We start from the raw sequence: 26,208 nt of genomic DNA, 5'->3' as shown, positions 1-26,208 counted from the left end.
TTTCAAAATATTGAGAAACCCACCCATTTCTCTCACTATTGCTTTGTACTTGGAGAGAGCAAGAGGTGTTCTTTGCATTATCTGCTTCTCAAAGTTTCCTGATCTACAGCAATGGCTGCAAGGGAGTCATCCAGCAGTGATTCTGATGGTTTTTTGCGTGATGACCCTCCTCACCACAAAACAAAGGACCACTTCATTTGGAAATTTTATGACATCCCTTAAGGAAAAAAAAGGTTAATGCTGCTAAGGTAACCTGCAAGATATGTGGCAGTATTTTATCCAGAGGCAATCCTAATAAAAAATAAAGCTTTGGAAATGCCAATTTAATTAGGCATGTCCAGAGAAGACACACAAAAAACTATGCCAGGGAGAGTGTGAGGGACCTGGCACGGAAATTACCAAGAGATGGCAGCAGCACCTCCACTGTTGGAGCAACAACTTCAGGAACACCATGTGGAAGAATGGTCCCTAACGTGCAGCCGGTGTTTGCAGGCATAACATTTCTATGCGTGGACTGTGATGAACTGCTCTGTTATGGGGAGCAGAGCGTTGAACTCATTGCTATAAAGAGACTGGAACACCGCTGCCCTCCCCGTCCCTAATTTTTCAAAATTTTTTGCTCCTGTTGAGCAGTTTTGGAATCCCTGTTTTAAAAAAGTATAAAAAAATATTAAAAAACTAAAATTTAAAAAAAAAGTTCTTTTCAGAACTACCTCCAATTTATAAAAAAAATGCTACATTTTTTAAAAACTCTGTCATTCTTTTTTCTCCATAGTACGCTCCCCGGTGTGCGTACCAGGCGCTCCCCCCCGTGAAAATCAGAAAAAAAATTAAAAAATGTTTTTGTCCCGCGGGACCCTTTTATGGCCCCCACATCAAACCTAGGGGGGTGTACCCTGCCCCCTTTTGGTCATTTCCCCCTTTTGTTTTTAGCCACCTCTTGTGTCTCGGTCCTACCGAGACACAAGATGGCGGCCGCTCCGGACTGTTTCGAATGTTTACAGACACCCGAGAGCCAATCAGCTTCCCGTGCGCAAGTCGCGTGGCGCGCCCGGAGCGCTCCCCGGTGCGCGTACCGGGGCGTGGCTCTAGATATATAATTTTTTTTTAACCTAAATTACTCAAAGTCCTCTGGAGCACATATCTTGAGACATAGCAAAGGCACTTCGGGCTACCAGTCCCTACAATTTTGCCAAGTTTGGTGAAAATCCATTCAGCCGTTCGAGCTAAAAGTGCGACCGACCGCCCTATGGAAATTAACATGGGGAAAACACGTTTTGGGACCCCCTTTTATCTCGGCCCCCATTTGACGAACCCCCCCCCCCCCCAAACTTTCACAGAAGGAGCGGAGCGCCGCGAGGCAAAGTTGCTGAAAAATTCAGGCCGATTCCTCAACCGGCGCCAAAGTTATTCCAAATAGAATGTTGCGATTTCCCTATGGAAATCAATCCTAACTTAACTACCTACTGGCGACCGCCAGTAGGTAATATATATATATATATATATATATATATATATATACACACACACACACACACACACACACACACAGATACTTACATATACACACACACATAGATCTAAGCTTATGTGATGCCGTCAAGTGGTTCAACAGCAAGTGGTGACATGAGTGGTCTTGACTACAAATTATGTCTCAATGTAGACCTAAAGGTAGGATTAGGTTTACCTTTCAACTTTGTAGATCTCAATATAAGGTTGGCCGTCAACCAAGCAGTGAACTAGTGAACTTTATTAAAGTCCAACTAGAATGCAAAGAGCCCCTTTTCTTGGTAGCTCTGCTATGGTCCTTGCTGTTATAAAACTCCTTCCTCTATTGTGCTATTTCCTGCAAGCCTCTCCTACGTCATTCTGGGTTCTTTACAATATTTCATGCTAAAATTGTCATTCGTCAACTGCATGTGAGTTTAGAAGGCACAATCAAGTTAATTCATGAAGTCTCTTTGCTGCGTTCTTTCTCCCACAACCATGACACTTCATGAATAAAGAATACATATTTTCTACTTTCAATGGAGGCATCCTCTCACATAAGCAGGAGAAAAAAATTGACATATTGTTGCTATTGCCAGCACAAACCATGCTGTACGATGGAAGCTTCTATTTCCTCAACGGAGCAGTGCTGATTTTCAGCACAATTCTATGGCTGCTGCAAAAAAATTGACATATTGTTGCTATTGCCAGCACAAACCATGCTGTACGATGGAAGCTTCTATTTCCTCAACGGAGCAGTGCTGATTTTCAGCACAATTCTATGGCTGCTGCAAGTCTGGCTGTAATTACTTTAGTTGACTCAACTTTAATAAAATTTGAGAGACGCAGCAACACGTGAAAACCTCTTTCGACTCTCAACTAAAGACACAAAAGTATAACGAGAGGGAGGATGCTTTTACCGCCAGATGCTGTCAATAGCAACAATAAGCTTAAAAATTTTGTTTGGTAAAAAAAAAATGTACTTTAAAAAAAAAAAAAAAAGGAGTAAGAAGATGGGAGGATAGCAACTACATACGGATCACCCCTGCGGTCGCAAAGAAGTGGCTACAGGCCAGGCTATATGAGGTGTAGTCCGCCCGCTGGGTTTATCAAAAATGTTGTACCGGAGATGTGGGCTGGGTTAGTACAAAAAGATTTGCTTATGTAAGAAGCCTGCAAATTGCTGCTCTGTGTTATAAGATTGTACGAAGGGTAGCCTGATAGGGTGCTCACACAGCTATCGATATTTTTTAAACAACGTATAAACAATGATCCTAATTTGCTTACTGCCAATAAAAAGAAAATAAAAAAAAGAAAAACTTTAATTAAATTACATTTGTTGGTGCTATGCTGCAATGAGCTTGCTTTTGATTAAGATTTAAATTGGCCTTTATTGTAGAGTTTGAAACACTGGAAGTGTGTGATAAGGTGCAAATTTACTGTGTTTGCATTTAAAATATATATATATTTTTTTATGTTTGTATTGCCATATAATTATCAGAATAGTTAGGGGCAAGACTTTTTTAGTATTTATAAATGCAAAAGAAAATTATATGTTGTAGAATGGAATGAGACACGTGTTAAATACTGTGGAAAAATCCAGGAGGATCACTGTTAGAACTGGGGGTCTTCTAGTTGGCAGAGGTAGGTACCACTGTCCAAATTTGGACCCTTGCTTCTAGTAGGGTAAGGAGGAAACACTCTTTAGATAACCTCTGCTCACCCCCTTGGTAGCTTGGCACAAGCAGTCAGGCTTATCCAAAAGCAATGTGTAAAGTATTTGTACCAACACTCACAGTAACACAGTGAAAACACCACAAGCTGCCTCCACAACAGTTTAGAAAAATAAAGGTATTTAATCCAAACTACACAAGACCAAAACGACAAAAATCCAACATACACAGTTCAAGAATATGGTTGCAAAAGCGTTCTTAATGTTCTTAAGGTTAGCGATAAAATTATCCACAGTTGCGTCACGTTTTAGCCACAGTACCTTTGTTAGCGATAAAAAGTTCCAAGCACAGAAGCTGTAGCGGTGAAAAACAAGCGATGCTTTTCTCCTGAGACCCTTGGGGAGGCGTTAGCGACAGCCCCGCTGTAGCAGCGGGCGTGTTGCGACGAATCCGGTCTGTATGGGGAGGAAGGCCACTTGTATGGATTCCGGTGCGTAGGTTATGTAGGAAGTTTTTTCCCGCAATGGCACGATGCGATGATCCTCGGGTGTTGCGACAGTCTCCAGGACGACGATGCGCGGTCCAGCGGCGATCTTTCTCTCGCAGCTCCTCGATGCGATGGCTCAGCGACGATTCTCGCAGCGACGTGATGCGATGATTTCACCCAGCGATGACAGGCTCTGCGACGATGTTCGCAGCGGCGGAAATCTTCCCGCTAACGAAGGGTGCGACGTCTTCAGGCAGCGGCAACAGGCGCTGCGACGATCTCGGTCTTCGTAGCAGCGCAAATTTTCTCGCTCGAGGCCGGGTTTGCGATAGATTTTCTGTAGCAAAGTCTTTAAAAGCTTGATTTCCAACTCCCCAACACAGGTACAACTTCCAGAGGCACCACACATGGGCCTCGCACTCCAGGAAGGACAGAACTCTCTCAGTAGAGTTCAGGGAAGCTGGGGGTGAAGTCCTTTTGTTCCTGGGACTTCATAACAGGGAGCCAGCTCTCTCTCAGTCCCTTGGAGATTCCTTCAAGCAAGGGGACACAGCACAAAGTGAAGTCCTTCCCCTCTTATTGGCAGCAAAGCAACAGCAGATCAGTCCAGCAGAGCAACAGCAGGACAGGCTTCCTTCTTCAGTTTCAGCTTTCTCCTTGGCAGAGGTTCCTTCTTGATTCCAGGATGATCTAATTTTCTGTAGTCAGGGGTCCTGTACTTATACCCCTAAAAGTCTTTGTTTCCTTTGTGCAGGAGGGCTCTGAGCCCGGTCTAAACCAGTTCTGGGTGTTCCTTGAGCACTTTGTTTTCTTGGCTTCTCCTTTCCTTTCAGAGTGAGGGGCAGGGTCGTCTGCCGCCCAGCAGGAGGTGGAGCCAGCATTGTGGAAGGCAGGCACAGCCCTATTCAGGCCCAGGTGCTATCTCCTCCCAACACTCAAGTTACAAATGCAGTCATTCAGCCTAGGGCTGACTCAGCCAGCCTCCTGGGGAATCCCCAGCCCCTGTCACTCTCAAACCAGACAGTCAATTCACAATCAGGCCAAGGCACACAGAAAGGTCAGACAAGAGAACAGCTACTTTCTAAAAGTGCTATTCTCAAACACAGGAGTTAAAAACCACCTTTCCTAAAAGAAGTGTTATTAAATTCTGAGTTCAGGCATACCAGACTTTTATGTCCTAGCTTGCTCTTATGGGAAGATATGCTGGTAGCCACTGTAGCCAGCATACCCCATGATAGCCTATGGAGCAAGATAGCCTTGCAGCAGTGAAAAACTAAATTGGCTGTAATTCACTACCAGAGCATGTCACCTGCACAAGTACATGCTCTACCTTTCACATACACTGCACCATGCCCAAGGGGGTACCTTGAGCCTTCCATAGGGGTGACCAATGTGCACAGAAAGGGAAGGGTTAGGCCTGGTCAGGGGGACACTGACCAGGAGGACATGGCAGTTCACGGACTGCACACAGGCACTGCGGTGCCAGGCCTGAGACACCATTTTAGGGCTACTCATGTGGGTGGCACAATCAGTGCTGCAGGCCCACTAGTAGTATTTGTTATCACTAGCCCTGGCACACTCAGTGCACTTTACTAGGGACTTCTTGGTGACACAAATATGCCAATCATGGATAACCAATCATAATAACAATTTACACAGAGAGCATAGGCACTTTAGCATTGATTAGCATTGATCAGCAGTGGTAAAGTGCCCAGAGTCCTATTGCCAACAGCCACGGGTCAGGAAGAATAGGGGAGGAAGAAGCAAAAAGTTTGGGGATAACCCTGCAAAAAGGGCCATTTCCAACAATCACAACTTCTAATCCTCCAGAGTCTAGAAGTAGGTGAATACTGGCTAGAGTAAAGCGATACAAAAGGGGATGATGGACGGAGCGCTTGAACAAATCAAACACTCACCCCCAGTCAACTGATCTGGGTTTAATCCATCACCATTCTTTAGTTCACTCAGCCACCCCAGTTCAGACATGGCTATATGCAAATCAGTCTGACCCTGTGCCTTATGGGAACAGTCCAGCCCGAACTGCCAAGCCATGTCTTCCCTGGACCGGAAACAAGCATCCTGGGACCGGTTTCGGATTCATAATCCTCATCAGCCAGGCTATCTTGAATCCAGTGGCCAAGTGAACAAGGGACTCACGTCTGAGTATACCCTGCCACACTTAGGGCGAACAAAGCGATACAAAAGGGGATGATGGACGGAGCGCTTGAACAAATCAAACACTCACCCCCAGTCAACTGATCTGGGTTTAATCCATCACATATTTGCATATGGCCATGTCTGAACTGGGGTGGCGGAGTGAGCTAAAGAACGGTGATGGATTAAACCCAGATCAGTTGACTGGGGGTGAGTGTTTGTATTGTCAACGCTCCGTCCATCACCACCTTTGGTTTTTCTTTGTTCGCCCTAAGTTGGCAGGGTATGCTCAGACGTGAGTCCCTTGCTCACTTTGCCACTGGAGTCAAGCAAGCCCGGCTGAAGACGGCTGTAATGCCAGAAACCGGTCCTGGGAAGCTTGATTCCGGTCCAGGGAAGACATGGCTTGGCAGTTCGGGCTGGACTGTTCCCATGAGGCACAGGGTCAGACTGATCTGCATATGGCCATGTCTGAACTGGGGTGGCGGAGTGAGCTAAAGAACGGTGATGGATTAAACCCAGATCAGTTGACTGGGGGTGAGTGTTTGTATTGTCAACGCTCCGTCCATCACCACCTTTGGTTTTTCTTTACTGGCTAGAGTAGCCATCAATATTGATTTAATCCTAAGGAATGGGTGAAAACCAGTCTGATCGAGGTTCAGCCAAAAAGATTGAGGTGCAAAATTGTCCACGGATCCATCAAATCCACTTGGGGTCGACTTTTCTTTTTTTTTTTTTAAACAAAAGGGAAAATTATTTTATAATAATTTCTTCAGAATTTTCCAGATAACGTATTTTGTTGTCATGGTGTGGAAAGGGTGCTCTATAGAATTATTAGCAAGCTTCTTTGGCACAGAAGAGCTTTTGAATCAATGACCCAAGGGTAGTGGGGTTTAAGTCTCAAAAAGGCCATTTTAACTCCAACATGAGGACTAATTTTCATGAAAGGTGGGATTGAGACTGCCTCATCTCAAGAGCTTTCAAGTGGCATAACTGTCTGGTTGGCAAACGGTACTATGGTGCAGCTAGCATCATTGTCACTTACTACTGAAACTTTGCACAAGCCCCATGTTGTCTTGTAGGATTGATTGTGCATTCTATGGCCCTATGACCATGTGGTCACCCGCATTGCTTTTCTATCCCTCCGCACCCAAACAAGGCAACAATTGTCGTGATGACCACAGACTCAGCCAGCCATGCAGGGACAACCATGTTCTCACAACACTATTTAATTCAGTTGCTACGAGCAGGAAGATGACAATCTTGCACATTGTACATATTTGTTATATTAAACGTAGCTGCCTGAGCCATTGTGCAGGTCTATGATCCTTCTAGGCCGTTCTTTTATGTTTCACTTTTATCACTTGAACGGGTTGCAGCCTGGTAATACTAGAACTACATGAACTACTGGTGACTCCTCCCCTTGTATTATTCTCCTTTTGTGGGAATGAAACAGCCAGGACAACATGCTTCATTGTGGATTGTGATTCATCTTTAAGAGCTGTCCAAGCTAAGAGGGAAATGGAGTAGACGAGATACTATTGGTGGCATTCATTTATAAGTCCTACTCTTCCTTGTCACAGATTTATGTCTGTCGAACATTGCCAACAAAATGGCCACTACATTTTCAGATGTTAGGGCACCAGCTAAGCAAGAAGGAGTTGAACATTTTTGTACATGACTAAGAAGGAAAGGAATTTGTTTTAATAGCAAAAATATCAACATATGTATGGTTGGAACTGAAGTGTATGTCTGCAGGCAGCAAACATCTCATTTAGTAAAGACTAAATAACAGAGTTTTAGTGATTGTTTGCCCCAGAAAACTTCTCATTCTGTATATTTTTGTCTAAAAGAACATACCTCTGGGTGGGGTTAGTTCAATCATGTTAATTTCACAGAACCCAACAGGAAACACAGAAGGAGAGGTGGCATGATAGCAAAACCAGTCAGAACCATCAGCTGCTTCAGAGCCATCAATCGCAATCATGAGATAACCATCAGCTAATACCTGTTGTAACAAACAGAAACAAAAAATGTTTAGAAATCATTGAAGTGTGTGCTGTTATAAAAAATGATATTTTGTTGAACATTGTAATATGTAAAACTGTTATGGAAGCTAAGTCCTAAGACAAAATAAGAGGAATGTTACACTGTTGAACAAAAATGGATCGACCAAAGAAAAGCTCCAGCCACACATAGTCAGGAAAGTGCCACTAAATGACTTTCAGTATATCACAACAAATCTATGAGCCTGCAAAATTAAATGGTCTGGTCTTAGTTAACCGAATGTTGTTTTAAAATATATATATATATATATATATATATATATATATATATATATATATATATATATATATATATATATATTACCTACTGGCGGTCGCCAGTAGGTATATATAGTTAGGATTTTTTCTCTATGGGTTTTTTGAAAATTCTATGTCTAATAACTTTGGCGTTTGTGGACGGAATTGGCTGAAATTTTCAGGAAAATGGCACATTTTGTTTCTGAGCAGCCCTTGAAAATTTGGGGGGGGTTCGTCCGGTGGGGGCCGAGAAAAAAGGGGGGTCCCAAAACGTGTTTTTAACATTGAGTTTTCCATAGGGCGGTTGGCCTCACTTTTAGCCCGAACGGCTGAATGGATTTGCACGAAACTTGGCAAAATTGTAGGGACTGGTAGCCCGATGTGCCTTTTGTAGGTCTCAATATATGTGCTCCAGTGGATTTTGAGAAATTAACGTTTAAAAAAAGATATATATCTGTAACAGCGGACCAGTTAGCGCACTGGTTCGCGGACTTTTCGCGCAACGGAGCTTTGTGAAGCGAAGCTGATTGGTTCTCTGGCGTCTGTCAACATTCCAAAAAGTCCGTAGCGGCCGCCATCTTGTCTCTCGGTAGGATCGAGAGACAAGAGGAGGCCAAAGCGAAGGGGCAAATGACCATAAGGGGGAATAGTAGATCCTCGCTGACCCCCTAGGTTTGATGTGGAGGTTTTAAAAGGGCCCCGCGGGGCAAAAAAAAAAAATTATAATAATAATCTTACGGCTGAATGGATTTGCACGAAACTTGGCAAAATTGTAGGGACTGGTAGCCCGATGTGCCTTTGCTAGGTCTCAATATATGTGCTTCAGTGGATTTTGAGAAATTAACGTTCAAAAAAAGATATATATCTGTAACAGCGGACCGCTTCGCGTACTTTTCGCGTTACGGAGCTTTGCGAAGCGAAGCTGATTGGCTCTCCGGTGTCTGTAAACATTCCAAACAGTCCGTAGCGGCCGCCATCTTGTCTCTCGGTAGGATCGAGAGACAAGAGGAGGCCAAAGCGAAGGGGCAAATGACCATAAGGGGGCATAGTAGATCCTCGCTGATCCCCTAGGTTTGATGTGGAGGTTTTAAAAGGGCCCCGCGGGGCAAAAAAAATAAATAATAATAATAATCGAACGGCTGAATGGATTTGCACGAAACTTGGTAAAATATTAGGGACTGGTAGCCCGATGTGCCTTTGCTAGGTCTCAATATATGTGCTTCAGTGCATTTTGAGAAATTAACGTTCAAAAACAAGATATATATCTGTAACAGCGCTCCGCTTCGCGGAGATAAAATTATATCTGTATTACCTAGCTGTTGCTAACACCAGTTAGCGACGGCTAGTAGGAGATAGCGACCATCTTGGGCCCCACTTTGCATGTGAGTGATATTTATCACTAATGACATGCAAAGTGGGCATGCCAAGATGTTAGCGACTGGAAACAGTCGCTAACATCGCTATCTCCTATTATCAACTTTTGGAAATATTCGAGATAAGCGCGAATATCTCCAAAAAGTAACAGCTGCCCTGAGCAGTTCTTAGCCATGTTATCCTATGGGAGGTGGATAACATGGCTAAGAGGATTAGCTCGGTAATGCATGAATATCGCTGAGTTTTCAGCGATATTAATGCATTGCGGTCGGTTTTTATCGTATTTGCGATAAACTTTGATAATAGCAACGTTTATCTGCGATAATTTCTGACGGTAAAAAAATCTTTGCAATGCATCGTTAGGGATAAATATCGCTTAACTTTGGTAATATGCCCCAACGTCTGTTAACGTTCGATTCGAAGGAAATCAGGAAGTGTTGAAAAACATTGTCTGCGCCATCTTGTCTTTTTTCAAATGCCACACTTTTGTCGTGCACGGCAGCCATTTTAGATGCCTTGACCAGACCCACTCTGTGCACGCTGTCGATCCTTAGCATGGCTCCCCACCCTCGCAAGCATCTCCCCCAGGCAGTGGTCACCCCCGCTCTCTGTCTTATGCATGGGTAATAAACCTCCCCCCATCTGCGCTGCTCTTTCCTGAGAATCACACCCTGTGCCCGCCCGACACCTCCCTTTCGCCCTATTCACTACTGCACCCTCTGACACTCCTTTTCCTCTGTGTCCGATTGTCCAGGCTGGTCCTAGGGTATCAGCTAGCCCTGCAGATGTAGTTTATGGCCACAGCTGTAAAGATTCACCCCTCTTCAAAGGAGTTATAGTAGATCAAGGCCCACACTCGATGAGATCCGTCACAGCAGAAGCGTTGCTATTATCTGAAAACCATCCTGTATTGTGATTGGGGAGGGGACCGAGCGTGAAGCGGAAGATTCCAGGGATGACTCTTTGTACATCAAAGTTTTTACAATTATGTGTCACATTAAAAATATATAGCACTCCGACAAAGTAGTAAGATTATAAAACTTTAATAATTTATAAATATATACAAGAAAACAAAAATAGTAATAACATATAAACATTTTTAGGGAAAAACAACGAAGTAGCGGTCGGCTGTGCGAATAGTCCCAACGCAGCACAACGTCCAGATTTCCGGCGTGGGGCGGGTCATCAGTAGCAAACTGTTGTGCGAATAGTTCCAAGGCAGCAGAACGCGCTGAAATCTACATGACACAAAAGTGATGTCTAGTAAGTTGCCACCCAGCAAATAACGGCGTGGGGCGTCGCGGGGGGTGGGTCTTCAGTAGCAAACTGTTGTGCGAATAGTTCCAAGGCAGCAGAACGATGGCACCAAGGTGATGTCCAGTAAGTTGCCGCACTGGTTTTGGTATCCTACAATGCTGCTCCGAATAACGGCGTGGAGCGCCCCGGGGGAGGCGGCGTGAACGGGCCTCTCCAGGTGGAGTGTCATCTGTTGTAGTGGGGCGCCCCTTTACCGTTTCAGTTGCCATTCCGTCCGTTTTTGGTCCACTGTGTCAAAAGCCGCAATTCAGCTGAGTTGCGCCCACTCTTGCGGTGCAGCGATAGTCGGCTGCCACAGGACTCTCAAAATGGCGGCAGGCTCTTTCCTTTTTGGGCCTGGTCCACTGAAATGGCCCTGGGACACCTTGGAAATCGGACGCTTGTCTGCTAGGTCTTGGACCCCATTCTCGAAAGCGTCCCCTCCGCTTTGAGAATTCATCAAAAGTTTTGGGGGCCCCGACTCCTGCAGGCTTCTGGTGGGGAGCGGCTGCCATGATTGCTCGCGGAATGACCACGACGGAGCTACGAGATGGTGGTGCTCTCATGCTGACGCCAGCTTCAGTCTGAAACATCCAGAAACAAGGTGGGGCTTTCATCGTTTGGAAAAAAAAAAAAGTTTTCATCCAATGAAAAGTGTTGTTTTTAGGTCATATGATCAAGCCTTCCATCATTAGGAAACCAAAAGTAAAATGAACCAATGAAAAGTTTTATAAACAAGTCACATGACCTGTTATGCGGCATAGGGTATAAAATGCGGAGAAAATACGTTGGCACGTGAGGCGGCGTCAGTAGCGGACCGATGTGCGAATAGGCCGAAGGCAACACAGCGCGCCAAGATCCGGATGGCACCGAGGTGGTGTCCAGCAAGTTGCAGCACTGGTGTGGCCATCCTACAATGTTGAAAGTCGGCGTGGGGCGCCCCGTTGGCCTGTGAGTTTGCGTCAGTAGCGGACCGATGTGCGAATAGGCCGAAGGCAGCACAACGCGCCAAGATCCGGATGGCACCGAGGTGGTGTCTAGTAAGTTGCCGCACTGGTGTGGCCATCCTACAATGCTGAAAGTCGGCGTGGGGCGCCCTGTTGGCCTGTGAGATGGTGTCAGTAGCGGACTGATGTGCGAATGGGGCCAAAGGCAGCGCAACAATATTTTCTGACGAGAAGACACCACAAGGCGCTGAGATGCCAAGATCCGGATGGCACCGAGGTGATGTCTAAGTTGCGGACTGATGTGCGAATGGGGCCAAAGGTAGCGTAACAATATTTTCTGTATGGAAGATACCACTAGGCGTTGAGATGCCAAGATTCGGATGGCACCAAGGTGATGTCTAGCAAGTTGCTGCACTGGTGTGGTCATCCTACAATGCTGAAACTCGGCGTGGGTCGCCCCATTAGCCTGTGAGATGGCGTCAGTAGCGGACCGATGTGCGAATAGGCCGAAGGCAGCACAACGCGCCAAGATCCGGATGTCACAGTGGTGGTTTCATAGTTGAGAGGCACTTCATCTGCAGTGGGGCGCCGAGATCCGGATGGCACCGAGGTGATGTCTAGCAAGTTGCTGTACTGGTGTGGTCATCCTACAATGCTGAAAGTCGGCGTGGGGCGCCCCATTAGCCTGTGAGATGGCGTCAGTAGCGGACTGATGTGCGAATGGGGCCAAAGGCAGCACAACGCGCCAAGATCCGGATGGCACCGAGGTGGTGTCCAGCAACTTGCCGCACTGGTGTGGCCATCCTACAATGCTGCGCCGAAAGTCGGCGTGGGGCGCCCCGTTGGCCTGTGAGTTCGCGTCAGTCAGTGGGGGCTGTTTGAGGATCTGACTGCATTGGAAAGCAATGTGATGCTGTGCGTCGCCCCCAAGATGGAGGTTCCTCGGCTGCAGTGGGGCGCCCCTTGGTGTTTCACTCGCTATGCAGCTGAGTTGCGTGCGCACTTGTGGCGAATAGGCCGAAGGCAGCACAACGCGCCGAGATCTGGATGGCACCGAGGTGGTGTCTAGCAATTTGCCGCACTGGTGTGGCCATCCTACAATGCTGCGCCGAAAGTCGGCGTGGGGTGCCCCGTTGGCCTGTGAGGTGGCGTCAGTAGCGGACCGATGTGTGAATAGGCCGGAACCAGCACAAGGCGCCAAGATCCGGATGGCACCGAGGTGGTGTCATAGTTGAGAGTTCTGAGCAGCGCTTGTAACACTGTCTGAAGCTTATTTGCACCTGCTGCAGCTTCACTATTGCCCTGGTGTGGCCTAAGATCGCCCATGACATAGGCGGCCACCTCCCGGGGTCCGGCGGAACTTTTTTCCTTTTCCTTTCTGCATCTTGTCCCAAATTCGTTTGACCTGAAGACACGACCAGGTCCCTGAATGTGTGCAGGGGGACGCTATTGATTGAATCAAAATGGCGGCTTCACACAAAGCTGACTCAAGCGTTTTCTGGTGGTTTCATAGTTGAGAGGCACTTCATCTGCAGTGGGGCGCCGAGATCCGGATGGCACCGAGGTGATGTCTAGCAAGTTGCTGTACTTGTGTGGTCATCCTACAATGCTGAAACTCGGCGTGGGTCGCCCCATTAGCCTGTGAGATAGCTGTTCTTTGGATTTGGGCCTGGTCCACTAAAATGGCCCTGGGACACCTAAGAACTCGAACGCTCGATTTTTTTTTCCTTTCCTGTACATGCAAAAAAAGGTAAATGCCCGGTATGTTACACGCTTCATCTGCCACGATGAACTCTCCAGAGGAACCGAAAAAATATATAGTTGTGGTAACTATACCATGCATCGTCATATGGAGAGGTGGTACCAATTAATTATAGTGCTGCATAAAAGAGAGATTTGGAGGAGAACCCCTGACCTGCTAGTACATTCATCAAAGAAGTGGCACTGAGAGCTTCAGAGGCAAGGGAAACGGTCCCAAATATTTAGAAGAACTTTGGAAAGATTAAAATGACATGTTTAGATTGTGGTAAATTAATTTCATGTGGGCAGATGAGTGTTACTCTAATAAATACAGCATATGAACATCATCATAGTCGATGGTTGGTAGAGACATTTTGACTATATCCTGGACCTGCCCGTCCTCGCCCAAAATGGCGCCGGAATAAATGGGACTCGTAACTCCTTGTTGTGTACTGGTTGCAGAACCTTGAAATCACGAGATACGTATGCAGTTTTGAAGCACATGGCGGGCGGGGACGAGAATTGATTGAATATTTCGACATCCCTATTGATATTAAGTTCTGATGTGTTATTGATTACTGTACTGTTGAAAGTTCGAATTAACGTCACCCATGGTACTTGCCCGCAAATGTATATCTAGATAATTTTATTGTAACTGGCCCTGTCGTATTTTAATTATAAAATGTACGTCCACCGATTCCGTAACTGTTAGACACCTTAGTTCTTGCAACCTAATGGCCCGCCCGTTACGTTCCTCTACAGTGTAAATGTCTACTCATCACATACGATTACAGTTTGCTCCGTGGCCGGCCCACGTGGTTATAGGCTCGTATTTGTATAATGAAATTTTCACAATAAAGGTTTTTAAAAGAAAACATGGTAGTAGTATATACATTGGTAAAGTTTGTAATAATAGTCACTGTTTTAGAATCATTAAAAGGCAAGTGAAATAAAGCAGACCAATTACATGAAGGGTAAAAGGTATAATACGAAGGAACGCAGTAAAGATAAATGGTCAAGGGCTGTTGTGTTTTCTATTCCTGCAACATAAAGTGATCGATAAGAATCTCATATTCAGGCGTATCGGCGACTAAGACAGCAGGTCGACCCTCTTTTGCTCAACGGCTCCATCATGGGACGAAGAAACGCTCTTTTTCTCGAAAAAAGAATATATTTTACTTGCAGGACAGTTGTAAAATTTCCGGGAAAGTACATTAGCCTGGAACATTATAACATATATTTAAGAAAAAATAATGTTCGGAAGTAATGAAAAGCGTAATTTTTAGGTCATATGAGCAAGCCTTTCATCATTACAATAAGAAAAGTAAAATGAACCAATGAAAAGTTTTATTAACAAGTCACATGACTTGTTATGCTTACGTTACGCGCTGCGCGCCCCGGATGCGCTAACGCGGCGCGTCATATGACGCATTACGCGACAACGCAGGTCCAGAATATAGTCAAAATGTCTCCACCAACCAGCGGTCGGAACACAACCCCTTTCAGCAGGCTAAATAGTTCTGTTAAATGAGAACAGAAGGGACAGGCAACAAGAACCATCAGTGAAAGAGGGGAGGGCTAGTTCTTCTCTACCGGGTTACATTGGGGCGCTACCGGAACTGATCGAATTGGTAGTCTACAGTGTTTCTGGATGTTTCAGACTGAAGCTGGGGTTAGCATGAGAGCAGCATCATTTCGTAGCTCCGTCGTGGCCATTCCGCAACCAATCATGGCAGCCGCTCTTTATCGTTATTTTGGGCGGGGTGGGTGGCGGAGCCGAGCTGTTTTGCAGCCATCATTGTGTGGAGTTCAGTTCATCTCACTAGTTTTGTATTTGTCATGAGGGGTTGTTCCTAATGTTTCTATTTTAGCGAGGTCAAAAAGAGATCCCATTAGTGGCCTACTGATTTTGCTCGATTCCTTTTCTTTTTTTTTACACGATTTTTCGTTATCTGCAAAGACTAAACAGAGTATTGCGACTCTGTGTTTGTTTGTAAATAGAGAATGAACCAAAGAGAACTAATTCTAAAACAGTAAATACTTGGATAACAATCAATCAAATGGAGAGAGAAGCAGGCACGACGGATTACAACGGGGGCAAAGGCCTGCGTTAACTACCTTTCACTATCTGCAAAGAGAGAGTACTCCTAATAGAAATGAGGGGGGGGGGCACCATTCAAAGCAGATCAGTGTGCATAAACACGAAAATGTTTTCACTTACCACGTACTTGACATTCGACAGCTTATGATATTTGCTATTAAAAAACCATTGAAATTCACTGAAAAAACCATAGGTTATAGACCATATATAGTTAGGAATTAGCATTTACAAAACCTTGAAAATTCACTGAAAAAACCATAGGTTATAGACCATATATAGTTAGGAATTAGCATTTAAAAAACCTTATTTTACTCACACAAAACCATTGAAATTCCATATATAGTTAGTTGCACTAACTATATATCGCGCACCTGCAATCCACTGCTGATCATGTCACATATTACATCATTCATGACATGGTCAGTGACATCACTGATGACATCACTGATGACATCTCAAATGACATCACTGATGACATCACTGATGACAACATCCAGTGACTGTATGTTTCTGTAAAGTTAAAATATATCTTACATATTGAAGAATGAGTGGATGTATAAGTGTCTGGATGAAGGATTTAGTAGGTGCGTGACTGACTGTATGAGTGAGTGATTATAAATGTGTCTCACTGAATGCATGGGTTAGTGACTAAACTGTCTTAATTTGTGCATCATTATGTCTGTTGTTCTGTAAACTGCTGCATGTGTTGATCATTAGCTATACGAGAGGCTATATGTGTTATTAATTGCTTGCCCAAGTATTTCTATGGGAGATTGAGTTTGTGTGGGGGTGGCTGGAAGGTGTGTGACTCTATGCATAGATGTGTGAACAGTTTATTCACTAGGTGTATGAGTTCAAGAGTGCATGTGGAAACAGCTACATGGGCAGTTGACTGTGTGCATGAGTGTATTGATGAGTGAATGGATATCTCAATGCTACATGTCATAGTAAGTACATATGTAAAACACAGTACATGTGAGAGTTGGCATATATAAATAACTGTGCATGAGAGCCACCGAATGAGTGAGTGGTTGTATCGATCATTGTGAACTTGTATCAGGGATTGTATAAGAGAGTAAATATGTGTTAGTATATGTTTCAATAAGTAAGGTGTGTTTAACTGTATAGTTGAAGAAATGGAGATGAAATTGTTTCTTTGCATGACTGACTGGGTGTGTGAGTAACTCCATGGATGAGTGGAAGTGTGTGTGTCTGTATACACTGAGTGTATCTAAGGTTATATTAGAGTCTGAAGAGGTTTATCGTATTAGCACAAGAATGATGTCAAATGAGATGTCATCAGTGATGTCATCAGTGATGTCATTTGAGATGTCATCAGTGATGTCATCAGTGATGTCACTGACCATGTCATGAATGATGTAATATGTGACATGATCAGCAGTGGATTGCAGGTGCGCGATATATAGTTAGTGCAACTAACTATATATGGAATTTCAATGGTTTTGTGTGAGTAAAATAAGGTTTTTTAAATGCTAATTCCTAACTATATATGGTCTATAACCTATGGTTTTTTCAGTGAATATATATATATATACACACATACACATATATATATACATCCGAGTGAAGTGTTCTAATATATATATACACATACATACATATGATCTATTTTTTTACAAAACGTTTGGCATGGAAAAGCTTGGGCCTATTGAGCTTAGAGGAATAGAAGTATTTGAAAAAGGAGCAACCCACCATTCCTGTAATATATTGTATTCCCAAAGTGCACAAGAACATGCATAAGCCACCAGGCAGGCCTATTATAGCGGCATGCAATGGGCTACTTAAAAATATGTAAATATATCTCAACTACTTTCTACAGGAAAATGTCAAAAACTTAAGATCCTATGTGCAGGACACCAGCAATTTTCTTCGCAAGATAAAAGACATACATTGGCAAAGTGGGTATCTCTTGATTGCCCTGGGTGTATCGTCATTATACACATGCATAAGGAATCATGATGGCATCAGGGAGGTGGAGCATTTCCTGGTAACTAGACCGTTAAAATATGCTCAATACAAAAAAATGTTCATTAGTATGCTGGTGTTTTGTCTGGAAATAATCTGTTTCTTTTTAAGTTTCTCCCCCAGCTATGCATGTTTATTCATGGGCTGGTGGGAGGAGCTGGTCCACAGGAAATAATTTGAGCATACCAATAATTAAAGGGTAAATTCTTAGTTGAGATTCATCGACAATTTATTCATTGTATGGCATGGCACAGAGCAAAGTGCGGAGGAGTTTATCGCACAAATTAATGATAATGAGGTCAATTTGAGTTTCACCTCTTCCATTAGTAATGAAAGTGTCACTTTTTTAGATGTGCAAATCCATATAGTAAACAGTACATTGTCCACATCCTTGTATCGCAAACAAACAGCTGGAAATACAGTATTACACACATCTAGCTGGCATCCTCCACACCTCCTACAAAGCATCCCGTATGGGGAAATGCTATGAATAAGGAAGATCTGCAGTGATGAGATCAATTCCTCTGCCAAACAATCAGAGTAAAACACGCTTCTTAGAAAGAGGCTAGAGCATTAAGACTAAAGATGCAGCCATCACTAAGTCTAAGAAGCGATCTACAGATGACTTGCTCCGATACAAAACAAAGTCCCGGGTGTAGTTAGCAACAGTGCAGATGCACCCAATGAGCCAACTAGATTAATTCTCTCTTATTCTAGACAGTATAAACAGCTCAGGGCTATTATAAGATGTAATTGGCCTATTGTGTTGGATGACCCGGTAATTGGTAGTTTCCTTCCGAAAAAACCTGCTATTACATAAAGAAAAATTATGGGCAATGCATTGGTTAAGAGTAGCCCAGAAGATCAAGATGCAGGGATTAGGTCTACAGCTTGGAAAGGCTTCTATAAATGCTCAAGCAGTAAAGCCTGCCAGTATGGCATGAATAAGACTACTTACCAAACAGCTTTTAACAATCGAATACAGGTGATCAACCAACATTTGACTTGTAAGACAGATCATGCAATTTACGTGTTGGAATGTAGTTGCAATCTCCAGTATATTGGCAGCACCAAGCTGGCTGCCCATAAGAGGATTTTACAAAACACAAGGGCCATTGTTAATAACGATTCTAGCTACCCGGTCGCGAGACATTTTAAAGAATGTCACAATAGTAGTCTTAAACATCTGCAGTACTTTGTCATTGATGCAATACTGCCGCAAAAAAGAGGCGGCAACCGGGAGGCCAAGTTAAGGCACCTCGAGACTCGATATATATTAGAGTTAGATACCAAGTACCCAGGGGGCCTTAACACGAGTGAAGACTTACACACATATTGTAAGAACTGGGGTCACCAGTTCCCCGGGGGTAGCCTGGCACGAGCAGGTAGGCACCCGAAAGCTTAGGTGTTAAGTGACTACACAGCACACGCAACCACTGAGACAATAAAAGGCACGCAATGACTGACGCCACTCCAGTGAGTTTGATTAAAAACAATAACTTTTTATCTAAGATCAAGGATCAGGAGTGGAAAATCATAGTATCAATTAGTCATCAAAGAATTTCATTAGAGGGGAGTAAAGGGAGCAGTTCAATATCCAATTTAACATGTTGCAATAACATTTCATTAGAGAATTTAGCATTTCATTCCTTCACAACAACCTTTTCATTGCATTAGAAATTGGCATGTCATTAAACCAGGGTAACACATTTCCTTCGTTAGAAGTAGACTTCCCAGTAATCACTTTGCGCCGAGATAGGCACTTCCTTACGCCAGGGTGAACCTCTCCTTAACCAGGAAGAAACATTTCATTAGGCATTAAATAACAAAGCACCCATCAAAGCTGAGCATCTCCTTTCGCATGAACAGCCAGCTCATCAGGCAAGGATGAGCGTATCCTGCAGCAAGAGTCCACAGGTCATCAGGTAAGTAACCTGTTCAGTAGACAAATCAATTAACTTCTCACCAAGCAAAGGTGAACATTCCATTAAACTCCTTAGCAGGAAGGAACTGGACACTAGATAGGAATGAGAACTTTTCATTTGGTAACGAAATACTTTTCATCAGGTGAGAATAAGAACATTTCGTTAGGGTGAAAACCAACACATTACCTGCTGCCTGAATAAGCAGAGCAGCACCCCTATTAATCAAGAACATTTCATGGGGTAAAACGAAAACATTCGTCATCAATGCAGCACCTTGCAAAAATCCTGTCAGGAAAGAAATAACGTTTCTTTACACCGCAGTGAACATTTCAGTAGGTGACTGTAGGCTTCCGGGAAAGCATTTTATTCAGGGAATAAGCGTTTCTTCACTTCAGTGATAACCCGTGCTTTAGGTAGCTGGAAGCTGTCAAGGAATGTGACACGAAGTAGGAGTATGCGAAATCAAGAGAGAGAGAGGACCAGAAAGCTAGTCCTTATCCCCGGGGTAATATGTAATTTAATCAAAAGGAGACTAGCTCATATTTATTTTAGATTTACACAAAAACAAGAAAAGACTCTAGTATGTTTCGTCATAGAGTGGGAACACCTGGTGAGTGTGTTCATAAAGCCCTCACCCACCAACCTAGTTGGTGGCATGCTTCATCATCGGGCCCACCCAGTAGCACCAAGCGTGCCCCGGGTGTGCTTCAACGCCTGATTACAGCGGAGCTGGTATTTTGCTGAGTGTGCAGTGAAGATAGTTAAGAAAATGATGTTAAAACGGCTTGGCGGGGGTCCCAGTACCCGAGGGTAGGATTAGACTTTAATACCTGGGCCTCCGTCAGCGGTTAAAAAATAAGGCTGGAGGATGTAAGAGGCGAGTTACGACCTCTCACATCCAAAGGGTCAACATGTTTCAGCCAGTGCCTTATGTCTATGCTGGCTTTCTTCAGGACCTAAATAAAAGGGGGTGAGTGTGAGTAAGCTAATGGGAGTGTGGTATAGACTATGTGTCTACACGCCCTAAAGTGTATCTATGTGTGAGAGGGGGATTCCCTTCTCAAGACCACGCTAGTTTTTGCTCAGTCTGACCTCAAGGTTGGGAGGAGGCAAGGGCTTGACCAGCTTTTCTGGGTAGAGCCTGCTCTGGACCTGTAGTGCCTCCTTCGCATACCGGTAGATACACTTTAGGGCGTGTAGACACATAGTCTATACCACACTCCCATTAGCTTACTCACACTCACCCCCTTTTATTTAGGTCCTGAAGAAAGCCAGCATAGACATAAGGCACTGGCTGAAACATGTTGACCCATTGGATGTGAGAGGTCGTAACTCGCCTCTTACATCCTCCAGCCTTATTTTTTAACCGCTGACGGCGGCCCAGGTATTAAAGTCTAATCCTACCCTCGGGTACTGGGACCCCCGCCAAGCCGTTTTAACATCACTTTCTTAACTATCTTCACTGCACACTCAGCAAAATACCAGCTCTGCTGTAATCAGGCGTTGAAGCACACCCGGGGCACGCTAGGTGCTACTGGGTGGGCCCGATGATGAAGCATGCCACCAACTAGGTTGGTGGGTGAGGGCTTTATGAACACACTCACCAGGTGTTCCCACTCTATGACGAAACATACTAGAGTCTTTTCTTGTCTCCTTTTGATTAAATTACGAAGTAGGAGTAAACATTTCAGTAGGGTAAAACCAACCCTTCCATTAGGCAACCATTTTAACAAGACTTCACAGCCATTCCCTAAGGCAGTAAGAAACAGTGCCTACAGTAACATGAGCACCTCATCACATTAGAAATCAGCATAGCCTTAAACATATAAAACTTGGCGTAGGCATATGAAACATTTCCTTGGGGCCAGAATAACATTTGAGGAACCACTTAAAAATGTACATTTACATTTACATTTACATTTACTTCCAGTAAGGATCAGAAAAATAGCAGTTGATCACGATCAGGCAGGAATGAACATCCCCTTATATCAATAGAAACATTTCTTTTAATAGTAATAACCCATTAAACGTTTCATCAAGGATCAAGCCACCTTTAGAGAAAACAGTAACAGACCCCTATGCAGGGCTAAATATTTCAACAGGCAAGCATAAGCATTTCATGTCGCAAGAATGAGCTTATAGGACTGGGCTTGCACATATAAAACCTTTCAGTAGGGAAGGGCCACCATTCCAGTAGTTAACTGTAGACATTCAGGACATGCAGCACAAAACAGGAGCCTACAACATTTCGTTAACAATCAGAATACGCGGCTCACTGGAAATCAGGCAGGAATGCCATTTCATGGCTCCAGGATAAACAGATCATTAATAATCAGCCAAGATGGAACAGTACTTCCCTATGCAGTACCAGACCCCTAGCTAGGGTTTAACTTTTATTAATTGATGCCCCCACGGTGTCTTTTGGGGCTCTGACCCAGGTTCAGTGCTGACAGGGGGGGTCAAATAGGGCCAACAGGGCCCAGCACGGTCTCTCCCAGGGGAGGGCCTCCTCAGGGCCTTCCGCCCTCTCTCCCGGGGGGGGTTTACCTGGTTTTTTCGGGCCTACATGGCCCCTTGCGCAGATTCTCAGGCGAGGTGGGAGGGCACCAGCCCTTGGGTCGGCTCCACGCCGCCTTCCAGGCGATTCCAGGCCCTCCGGGAGCCCGCGTTAGCAGGTGGGGGCTCTCGGGCTCCTTCTGAGCCCCGGCGCAGGTTTATCCTCGGGTCCCGGGCCGGGGACCAATCAGCGGGCTTCTGTGTGGGGGCGCGCCACGGCCGCCAATGGCAGCGCGGCCTGCGGGGCGTCACAGCTCTTCTCCCTGTGATTGCGGCTACGGCGGGGGCACGGCCCGTGACACGGCCAAGCGCCCCCGTCACGTGGTGAGAGAGGTGGTGGCGTCGGGCCTATCGCGGCCTCCTACAACACTACGGCGGCCCTCCCCTCACATCGGGGGCCACCGCGACAAGGCAGGCAATAGCGGGAAGGCCCTCCAGGCGAGCCGGGCCCGCGGCGGTGAATGGGGCCCTGGCGCACCGAGTAACAGCGCCTCTGCTTCACTCTTCTTCCGGGCCGGGCACGGCCCACGGCGACACGGCGGCGGTCCTCTCCTGGCGTAGGGGGGCCGCCGGGGGCAAATGACGACAGTGTCGGCGCCTCTGCAGGGCAGCACCGGTGAGTCCCCCACTCACAGGCAGCGTTTCGCGGGCACAACAGCGCTTAGTGAGGTAATTACAGTGCTCCTCAGAGCTTCACCAGCCTCGGGCGCCACAGCACTTCAGGCGCGAGGGGGGGGAAGCAGTACAGGCCACAGTAGCACGAGGCAGTCCAGCGCCTGGGGCGAGTTATAGCGCTTATAAGGCAGATCCCAGCGCTTGCAGAGGGAGCACAGTCGAAGAGCGCTGGGTAGGCAGGGCAGGACAGGCCACACGACGGTGGCAGGACAATTAACAGTCTGGGCAATTCACAGTTCTAGCGCTTAGAAGGGAGCGCCTAACAGCAATTCATGGAGTTTAGTCAAGGGGGAGCTAGGCAGGACAGGGCCATGTAGCAGCATCCGGTACCTGGTTGATCCCCAGCAGTCCTGTGGTAATTAAGTTCTCTTCTTAGCGTTTGATGGTTCTTGCGCCCTTGTAAATAGCAGTTTCTTGTTTCTTGTTACTTTAAAGGGGGGTTGAGTTGAGGGCTACAGGCAGGATTCCTCTGCAGGTCACTGTAGACTTAAGAGGCTGCACCTAAGCGCATTCACTCTCAGTGGCATAAGTCCCTGACTAGGCCCTACCGCCTAAATCTCCTGCGTGGGTCCCCCAGGTCAGTGATGCCCCAACTGACTGGAAAGTTTCCCTCCCTTTCCTTTTATAGGCCCAGGTCAGGTGACCACCCTCTAAGGTGGCAAAACTAAGCTCCACCCCTATTCTAGAAGGTGCCAGGAGCTTCCCTACTCTAACTATGGGCAGGCAAGGCAGGCTGGAATGGCAACAATGAATGGGGACTCAGCCAGCTCCTGGCGGCTAGAATGCGCCTTAACAAGACCACGCTGCAGTAACAGGGGTCAGTGGTAGTCATTTTGAGGGTAGAGGGCACCTGCACCTAGCATGGATTTTAACATTACCAAGGGCATTACAACCTCAAAGGGTCTATAGAACTACATTACAAAGGGGGGACATCCAGAATTCGGGGAAGCAAAAAGCTAAATATTTCTGTGAAAAGGGCCAAGTCCAACACATATCTTTAGTATTTTAGTGGAAATTGATTACATCACTGACACCATCTTTGCCTCACTCATGTGCGCATGTATATGTATACACAATAGTATAGGTGATTGTATGTGTTTTTGGCCCTGTCAGATCGATTATGGAGTTATTACTTGGGTACTTTTGAGACTAAATGCTCTGCAACAAGATTTTATCATTTACCAGTTTCAATGATATAGTGTATAATGGATTTTAGATGATCAATTTTACCTTTAACTATATTTGCACTATTGATTGAAATGATAAAATGTAATGTGGAGCTTCTGATCATTAGGATAATCTTAATTTTCTATAAGCCAGTCAGTCAAGAGGTCTTTATTCGATTTACATCATAAAAGACAAATACATATACATATAAAAAATAATTTGTTTTGCATATAAGATAATAAATACATTACAATTTAAAACCATGTTAAAAAAATATTAAATTTGTTAGACAATGATGGACGAGTGACCCCTTGCTACATAAGAACAATGTTACTTTAAAACTAATAATCATAAAAACTGTACAATGGGAACTTCATTTGCCAAGGTTACGGGTTCGAATTGACCATGCCCAGCTCACAAATTTTGCTACACCAATAGCGATAGAGGGGGAGGTATCAGTTTTAAGAATTCTAAACGCTGCAACAGCAGATCTGGTGCCTAATAACCGACAAACTGGTAGAAGCCAAACTTTCCTGGGTAGCAAATACATGGGGCAGCAGAAAAAAAAGTGTTCAATGTTCTCTACTGCAGTTACACAGAAGGGGCACTTATTACTACCACCAATTGTCCAGGAGTGCGTGAGCCCCCGCACAGGTAGCGAGCCTATTAGTAATTGGTGGTACAGTTTGCGATCGTTTGGCTTGGTGATTAAGTCCCAATAAGCTTCGTATTTAGGGACATCTTTTACAACCAAAAATTCCAGTGTCATGGTCGGACCATCAACCATAACAGATCTCCTCTCAGTGATCCAGTGCCAATAAATATCCTTGAGTGCCTTTTTTGTAGGAAAGATCGCGCGTGCTGGATCTACCCATAGAGCCTCCAGGTTTAAATTTTTCAGGAGCGTCCTGAGGTGACGGAACCAGGGTACCCTGTGAGACCCTTCAAGACCCCTCACATCATCGATGGCCTCAGCAAACAGGGATAATTCCGGTATAGTCCACAGACGCCGCCAAAACGCCAGTGGTCTGCACCGTGCCTCATCCTCAATGGATTTGACACCTAGATCTAACTGCAAGGGTAAGCAGGGTGTCGATTGTGGGAGGCCAGTTGCCATTCTCAGGAACCTGTTCTGAGCCACCCTCAGAGAGGATAGATCACTATACCCCCACAATTCGGCCCCATAGATAGTTGCGGGAATTACCTTGGAACCATAAATTTTAACCAACGGTGCCATGGGTTTGGTGAGAGATTTAGCGTACTCCTTCAAAAAGGCTCCCCCAAGTTGCCCATGTTTCAAGGTCATAAGATCCATTTGTGGTTTCCGGCTCAAATTCTCACTTAGTGTGACACCCAAGTATGTGAAGACCTCCGTTTGGGCCAAAATGGCACAGCACATTGACACCTTGGCCTTCACAGCCTTGGGGCCTCGCATAACCATAAATTTGGTCTTATTGACATTCACCTCTAACTCATGCTCGCTGCAAAAACACTCAAAACGAGCCAGGGCTGACTGCAGTCCCTGCCTCGTTTTAGAAATAATAAGGGTGTCGTCAGCGACCATGAGGAGGGGAATTTTCCTTCCAGCAAAAGTGGGCGCGTCCCTTGGGAAATTAGAGAAATACTTGGTCACCCCATTAATAAACAAAGAGAAAAGGGTCGGGGCCAACACACACCCTTGTCTAACCCCCTTAGCCACTTTAAAGCTATCAGTGACTTCCCCTGGACCACCCCATCTTACTTTGGCATAGGTATTTGTATGCAAATTAATCAACAGCATCACCAGCTCTTTGGGCATGCCTAAATCCAGCAAAACTTCCCATAGCTTACTCCTGGGTACAAGGTCGAAGGCTGGCCTGAGGTCCACGAATGCCGCAAACAACAGGCCTCCCCCAAGAAGGACCACCTTCCAATATAATAACATAAATCTAAAAACTTGCTCTAGGGTCCCCATATGTTGCCGAAAACCCGCCTGGAGAGGACTTAAAACATCATGGTCAGAAATCCAAATCTGAATCCTACCCAAAAGAAGGCGGGCCACAATCTTTTGTACTGCATCGATGAGGCTTATGGGTCGATAGTTGGCCGTTACTGAGCGGTCACCCTTCTTATGAATGGGGAGGATCTCCGCCCCAAGCCATGATTCGGGAACTTTCGCACCCCTTGCCAATGCATTCGCCAAGAGAACAATATATGGGACCCAGAGGTCCTGTTCCTGCTTAAACATGTCAGCTGGTATGCAGTCGGGACCTGGTGCTTTGCCTCCCGGAATAACCCTTAACACCGCCCTCACTTCTGTAGGCGTAAAAACCAAAGCTTCGTTGGTGGTAATGTGC

General features: G+C 45.2%; 1 protein-coding gene across 2 annotated transcripts in view; it reads right to left on the bottom strand.

The window, feature by feature from the left end:
• MBTD1 (mbt domain containing 1) overlaps window positions 1-26,208 on the bottom strand; it is a 1,097,355-nt gene that overhangs the window by 497,057 nt on the left and 574,090 nt on the right. For both annotated transcript variants that reach the window (XM_078654423.1, XM_078654424.1), the window contains exon 12: window positions 7,663-7,810. In XM_078654423.1, coding sequence (XP_078510549.1) covers window positions 7,663-7,810 — 148 coding nt within the window. The remainder of the gene's footprint in view (window positions 1-7,662; window positions 7,811-26,208) is intronic.

Source organism: Lissotriton helveticus, chromosome 7, assembly GCF_964261635.1.
Source record: "Lissotriton helveticus chromosome 7, aLisHel1.1, whole genome shotgun sequence".
NCBI classification, from domain to species: domain Eukaryota; kingdom Metazoa; phylum Chordata; class Amphibia; order Caudata; family Salamandridae; genus Lissotriton; species Lissotriton helveticus.
Note: the sequence above shows the minus strand (reverse complement) of the source record. Positions and strands in the feature narration are given on the sequence as shown.